Source organism: Mus caroli, unplaced genomic scaffold (genome assembly GCF_978045245.1).
Source record: "Mus caroli unplaced genomic scaffold, Mus_caroli_1 scaffold_8, whole genome shotgun sequence".
Lineage (NCBI taxonomy): Eukaryota > Metazoa > Chordata > Mammalia > Rodentia > Muridae > Mus > Mus caroli.
The window spans coordinates 15,143,917-15,150,879 of record NW_028227263.1 but is presented as its reverse complement, the minus strand read 5'-3'; the positions used below and the strand labels follow the sequence as shown (position 1 = coordinate 15,150,879).

Here is a 6,963-nt window from a genome sequence, read left to right as displayed (position 1 = left end):
TCAGGTTGTAATTAATCACAATTTCTCCTTTCACATTGTATTTCTGAGAGCTAGAGATATCTCAATGGGCTACAGGATAATTTTCTTAGGATGAATAATTTCCACACATAAAATGTCATGAATTAAGTATGATTTTCACTAATTTGTATTTTTTCTTTCTAATTTGTATTTTTAACAGTGAGGTACTTTCTGCTTCCTTGTCTTTAAATGTCGGTCAGCTATGAGCCTAAGTTAAATAGTGTGACTAAATATGTATTAAAACCTCCGTCAAAGCAGTATTTAGCTGAGTGGCAGTACCAGCTAGGAAATGATGAGACCCTATCTGGACCAGCAGTACACATATTTAGCCTCTAACAACACAGATATGTAGGCTCACCAAGTTATTTCTACTGGTTCCATTCACATGGATTCTAGAACAAGTTATATTCTAAAACTCAAAAGCTGAGAAGATGGCCTCAGTGTTCTTAGTAGTCTCGGACTACATATGCTTTGGTTGAGTTCCTATGTCTTCAGAAATGGTTCCTTCTAGTTGCTGAGCAGCTGAGAGGGAAGTGCATCCCTTGCCAACTGACTACATCATCATAGACCACCTCACAGTGGGCTCCTTCCGGGACAGTGATGACACACAGAAAGCACTGACTGCTTTGTATTTCCTTAGAAATCAACCCAAGGCATCCTCAAGAATCAATAGTAGGTAGCTGAAAATCTGAACTAAAGGCAGAAATTCTGTGCAGCCTAGAGAATGAGAAATTAGAGGTCAGGGAGAAGAGGCAGAGAGGAAAGAAGAGTCAAGAACAGTGATGCTCTTCATGAAGCACAGAAGGGCAACTGCTAAAGCCAAGAGCACCGAGGAGAAAGAGAACCAGACCACAGAGCCAGCGCAAGTGACCACAGAGGCTTCCAGAATATGCAGCGAAAAGACCACCACAGCAGAACTGAGAGCTGCCACCTCACAGCAACCCATGGTGACAGACTCAGAGTGGTTTGGTCTGAGTGCAGAGGAGCAGTAAGTGTTCCCACCATCTGGGATACAGGCAAAAGACTGTATGTCCACGTCTGGGAACCAATGGAGTCACGGAGGACTCAGTGGCCAAGGAAACTAGCACCCAGGCCACTAACAAGCCACTAACTTTCGTGGCTTCCATCTTCTTTTCCATGAATAGGAATAATGAATACTAACCTCATAAGACCATTTAGAAGATTAATTCCATGTATACTTATATAACGGTTTCTATTGTAAATCTACGACATGCTGCTGTAGAAACAACAAACTCTTAAAGGAGTTGGAAATGAGATTAAGGACATATGGTGAGGGTTTTGTACAGTTCTGTTCTAAGATCCTTCTGTTGCTGGTAAGCCCGGGTTGATGCTTAGATTGAGTAACATAACAGTAATCTCACTAATCAGGTGAATACCTCCATGATGTCTGCGTGTGCTTTATCCTAAAGAACAAAGGTCCCTGCTATATTTTTCTTCATTTTTAAAACTTGCCTTCCAATTGTTCTCAAATCTATTTAAAGTGTAAATTTTCGAATTAGGCTTAGTGAAAGCAGAGACAGGCAGATCTCTGAGTTATAGGCCAGTCAGTACTACGTAGTGAGAACCTGTCTTTAAAAAAAAAAAAAAAAAATGGGGCTGGAGAGATGGCTCAGTCATTAAAAGTGAGATTCACAACCAATAAATAAATAAATAAATAGTCTATTTTAAGTGATAAGGTCATGGAACATAAAGTTAGGCAAGTATTGTGGGAAATCTATTATATATGTCTATGTAACTTGGAAGTTATACTTGGAAATTGAAAATTTTTCATATCAAAACTTATTTTCTTCCTAATATATAAATACAGTGGTTTGTGGTATTTGAAATAGTAAAAGCAGCTCAGTCTTCCCTTTCCAGCTTTAAAGGTATTTCTGGCAGTCACAACTCCAAACAAAACGTGGTTCCTTCTTTTTTTTTTTTTTTTTTTTTTTTGGTTTTTCGAGACAGGGTTTTTCTGTATAGCCCTGGCTGTCCTGGCACTCACTTTGTAGACCAGGCTGGCCTCGAACTCAGAAATCCGCCTGCCTCTGCCTCCCGAGTGCTGGGATTAAAGGCGTGCGCCACCACGCCCGGCTTTTTTTTTTTTTTTTTTTTTTTTGGTTTTTCGAGACAGGGTTTCTCTGTGTAGTCGTGGCTGTCCTGGAACTCACTCTGTAGCCCAGGCTGGCCTCGAACTCAGAAATCCGCCTGCCACTGCCTCCCGAGTGCTGGGATTAAAGGCGTGCGCCACCACGCCCGGCGGTTCCTTCTTTAAACTTCAATCAAAATCACAAATGTTCGTTCACCATGGGTAGACAGAAGCTAAACACACGCAACAGAGTTCCACTTGCTGGCAGAGAAGGGCCCCTGCTACCTGCTGGCAGAGAGAGAAGGGCCCCTGCTACCTGCTGGCAGAGAGAGAAGGGCCCCTACTACCTGCTGGCAGAGAGAGAGAAGGGCCCCTGCTACCTGCTGGCTGAGAGAGAAGGGCCCCTGCTACCTGCTGGCAGAGAGAGAAGGGCCCCTGCTACCTGCTGGCTGAGAGAGAAGGGCCCCTGCTACCTAAAAGCAGGTCCCAAATCACTCCCAATGGGAGCTCATCCCAGTATAATTATAATTCTCCCAATCCCAGTATAATTAAATTCTTTTCTTCTAGATTGGCCTGGGCTAAGAGTTCTAAAGATCCTCGGATTGCAGTAGGCTCCTGTTCCCCACTAGAAAAGAAAATTAAGGTGAGGAAATATATTTGGCATGCACTTTGGGTCCTGTAATGAGATCATATAAAGTTTATTGGAGGTAAAGGAGGCCCAAGCATCTCAAGGAAGAAAGTCGATCCTCGCTTGGGCTTTAATTCCGTATTTGGTTCTCTGAGCAGTGCTGGCTGGCCAGCCTCAAACAGAACAGATACTATTTGTACTCTCATAGGACTTGTTCTAGTAAGAGATGATGCTAAAGAAACGGACTCCACAAACTGTGATGTCACAACAGGACTGGGTTTTCTATGAAGACTGTGGAAGGTTGGAGGAGACAGTATGACAGCCCAGATTGTAAAAGTTGTAAAAGTGCTTAGCATAGAGCTCCTGATGTGTGTTTTGGAAGAGTGTACTCACGTGGGAAAGAGAGACTCTTAGGGAACAGAATTCAGTGTGGCTGAAGCCTAATGAACATACAGTGAGCTGAAAACATGGTTTGAGAGTTAATGAGAGGCTGTGGACACCACACTGAGATTTGAGGTTCTCTCCTGAATGGAGCAGCCAGGGTTTACACAAGCAAGTATCATGCTCAGATGTAGGTAATAAAAAGATCACACTGGCTACAGTGTGGGCTTGGGGAAGCTGGGACAAAAGTGGTGGAGGCAGGGGGATGAAAGGAAATGACAGTGACAGGACTGAACTGGTGGGGACTGGAGAAAGAAGCAAGTGGAGATGTCAAATACAGTGACCAGGTCTGAACCCGAGAGGCTCCTGAGAGCAGGCCCCGGCCTTACAAGTTTGATTCAGGCTGACTGCGGCTTAAAACCAGTAGCTGTGCCATGGAGGAGCACCCGTTAGTCAGCATCCACACGAGAAAGGCTAAATGCGATGGTGGTAAGGACAGACAGACAGAGGGGGTAGTCACAAGGTAGGAAAAGGGCAAGGATATTCAGCCAGTGAGGTAGCAGAAGGGTAAAAGCCAAGAATGTGAAGTAAGGAAGTCTCTTTTATTGGCGAGCATTTGTGCTGAGGTGTCTTAATATGCGCATTCAGGTGACCCAGTAAGTAGTTTTGACGACACAGAAATGAAATCTATGAAACTCATTAAGCAACAGATGAAGAATTCACCTTTGATAGACAGTAATGGCTCCAGTGTAAAAGCAAGAAGGCAGAGCCTGGGTAGATGGGTAGTGGCTCTGACGGTGGGAAAGGGGGTGTGCTTCCATTACTCAGGGAAGTCTAAATCAGAGTCCTCACCTAAGAGGGAATATGGTTTGGGGGTGGGGGGTGTAGGAGTGCCAGGCAGAGGTGATAGCCCATTGACAGCTGTACTGTGGAACTAGAATAAAGAATATCCAACTTAAAAAGTTCTGATTACTCCCTCTGACAAGTGTTTAGGTGGCACCCATTCTTCAGGAGTGAGAAAACTGTTAGTCCAAAAGTTCCAACAGGAGAGTGAAACAGTTGATAAACTTAAGACCGTGTCTCCTGACTTCCGGTTTGCTCAAGCAGATGCCTACTACCATCAACAGCAACAGGAAATGATCAGAGAATCATGGGATTATAAACCAGAGGCAGAATGGGACGCTAACCCAGAGGAAGAGATGAAGCCAAAATGCAAAAAACCAGAAAACGGTAAAAAATGGGACTATCTAGTACCTGAGAGGGAGATGAATCACATAGAGAAACATATCCACAGAGCTGAGCGGGCTAGAGGCCTGAGGGACCACAAATACCGACTCATCCCTCAGAACCTCTCATGTGAAATGCTTTCCCCAAAGCCAGAGGATGAGAAGAAAAAACCTATCCCGAGGCCACATAAAACTGTACCCAAAAAGCCGAAAATGGCCTGGGCAAAGGAGCAGATGAAGCAACATAAAGACCGGATGATGAGAGCAAGAGAGCTCACCGAGCAGAGACAGGACCAAAGGAAGACTCCAAAGTTCACCAGCCATGGCCACCCTCGCTTAAAATCCAAAGCGAAGAAAAAGGAAGAGAAAGAGTTTGAAAAAGTCAAAGCCTATCCCATCTTCCAGCCTTCCAAAGAAAACCTGATAGAAGTGATGGTTCTCATGGAAAAGTCGAAATCAGAAACCGTGCAAAAACCGCTCCAAAGAGGACTCCTGTGTATGCCACCGTTTTTGAAAAGCCAACTTGAAAAAAATAAAAAGCTTAAGCCATTTCCTTGATTATTGTGATTTCTTAGATGAGCATATTTCATAGTAATTAGTACAATGAACTCCTAGAAACCAGACATTGAAGCGAGTGGGGGTGGGGGAATGGCAGCTCTAGACACACATTCCTGGTGTTGTACAGAGTCTGGTGGTGCTGAGACCTCAAGCCGTATGGTTCCATTTTTATAGTCATCTCTGGGCTAGGAATCAGAAACTTGAATGAAGACAGAGTGACAGCTTATGGGTAAGGTTGGGGGAGAAGGGTCTGTAGTATTTTTTGGTGATGGTTGCATGTCCCACTAATTGATTTGAAGACACCATATCATTCCCTAATTGAGTTGGATTCTGTGTATACGCTCAACCAAGCTGTTTTGACAGAAAAAGAAAGGATTGCTAGTGTCGAGAGAACAAAGTCTACACTTCGTTCAAAACCCTGAAGGCAGAGCAGGGGAGACGTCTCAGCAGGCAAAAGTGCTTGTTACCCAGGGCTTGAGTTCAGATGCCCAGAATTCATGTAAAGGTCAGACATAGGTGCACACATCTGTAATCCCAGTACTCTGACCGCTAGACAGAAAGAAGGTGGAAATTAAAGCCCCAGAAACCTTATGAGCAGTAAGTAGTACACGGTGCAGCAGCAAACAAAAGGGGGCAGGAGAGGCCTGGGACCCAAAGCTACCCTGGAACCACTAGATGTGCACTGTGGTATGCATGTATCCAAACACAGACCTGCCTATGTGCGTGCACACATATCACATATACACATACACAAAACACATATCACATACACACACATGTGTGTAAGATATGTGTGTAAGAAAATCTTGAAGGCGTTGTCATCACTAAGAAATTGGCAAGTGGTTTGGATAGACTAATGGATACTAAATAGGTGTCTGAGCAGTAGTCTGTGCAAGACGGACAAAAAGACCACAAGGGTAGTACTGATTGGTTAAGGATGGGGGAGGGGGAGGGGCACATTTTAAAATTGAAAAATCCTGTGAAATATGGCAAAAATGTTGGTACAAAAATCTTAAGATTTGTGAAATAGTTTTTAGTATATGTTCTTAAATGGCCCATGAGCTGACCAATAATCAGTTAACATAGATCCAGTCTCTTGAAGTTTAGGCACATAAAAGGTTTTGGGATTATTCCCAATATATATGCATTATCATATAAAGCACCAGAATCAAACAGTGGGAGGGAACCAGGGAGGGGCAGACATCAGTCAAGTATGTAGAGATGGCTCAGCGGGTAAGAGCACTGACTGCTCTTCCAGAGGTCCTGAGTTCACTTCTCAGCAACCACATGGTGGCTCACAACCATCTGTAATGGGGTCTGATGCCCTCTTCTGGTGCATCTGAAGACAGCTACAGTGTACTCACATACAGAAAATCAATAATTCTTAAAAAAAAAAAAAAAAAGAAAAAAAAGAATGTAGATTAAAAGTATAAAAGTTCACATCAAATACACAACATTATCCATTAGAGCTCATTTGGAAAGGAATTGGTAATAGTGGCATACCACAGACTCAGGAAAGGAGGGACTCCTCTGCCAGGGTTCGCCAGCAGATTAGATTTCCAAGGAAATCTAATAGAATTTCTTACTAAATTCTTTCTTCTTTTTTTTTTTTTTTTTTTTTTTCTTTTTGGTTTTTTTGAGACAGGGTTTCTCTGTGTAGCCCTGGCTGTCCTGGAACTCATTCTGTAGATCAGGCTGGCCTCGAACTCAGAAATCCGCCTGCCTCTGCCTCCCAAGTGCTGGGATTAAAGGCATGCGGCACCACTGCCCGGCTCTTACTAAATTCTTATGTATTACTTGTGTGGGCAGATCATGCGGAGTGAGCACAATCACACAGCACACAGGTGGAGGCCAGAGCTGTAGAACTGATTCTCCCTTCCACTTTAATGTGGGCATGAAACATTCACTCACCGAGCCATCTCTCTAGCCACCAGGTGATTCTTACTTAAAGAAGACAGCCTGATGAAAATCATAGACTCTCTTTTAAGAGAGAAGTATGGGGAAGGGTGGCCCCCAGACAAAGTAGAAGGGATGACGGTTAAAGCAACCTCCTGGGAGACAGG

General features: G+C 43.8%; 1 protein-coding gene across 1 annotated transcript; it reads left to right on the top strand.

The window, feature by feature from the left end:
• The first annotated feature begins 800 nt into the window (after positions 1-800).
• On the top strand, positions 801-4,900 carry LOC110298073 (uncharacterized). Its single transcript, XM_085841261.1, has 3 exons — positions 801-1,006; positions 2,675-2,750; positions 4,103-4,900. Exons 1-3 carry the CDS (start codon positions 801-803, stop codon positions 4,898-4,900), a joined length of 1,080 nt encoding a protein of 359 aa, XP_085697387.1.
• Positions 4,901-6,963: the final 2,063 nt, after the last annotated feature.

What these genes read in the sequence shown, in the direction of transcription:
- LOC110298073 (XM_085841261.1), top strand. Translation starts at nt 801, where the DNA reads ATGCTCTTCATGAAGCACAGAAGGGCAACTGCTAAAGCCAAGAGCACC. An exon ending in GGTCTGAGTGCAGAGGAGCA is followed by an intron (nt 1,007 to 2,674) that starts GTAAGTGTTCCC and finishes CTTTTCTTCTAG; the next exon opens with ATTGGCCTGGGCTAAGAGTT. An exon ending in CACTAGAAAAGAAAATTAAG is followed by an intron (nt 2,751 to 4,102) that starts GTGAGGAAATAT and finishes CCCTCTGACAAG; the next exon opens with TGTTTAGGTGGCACCCATTC.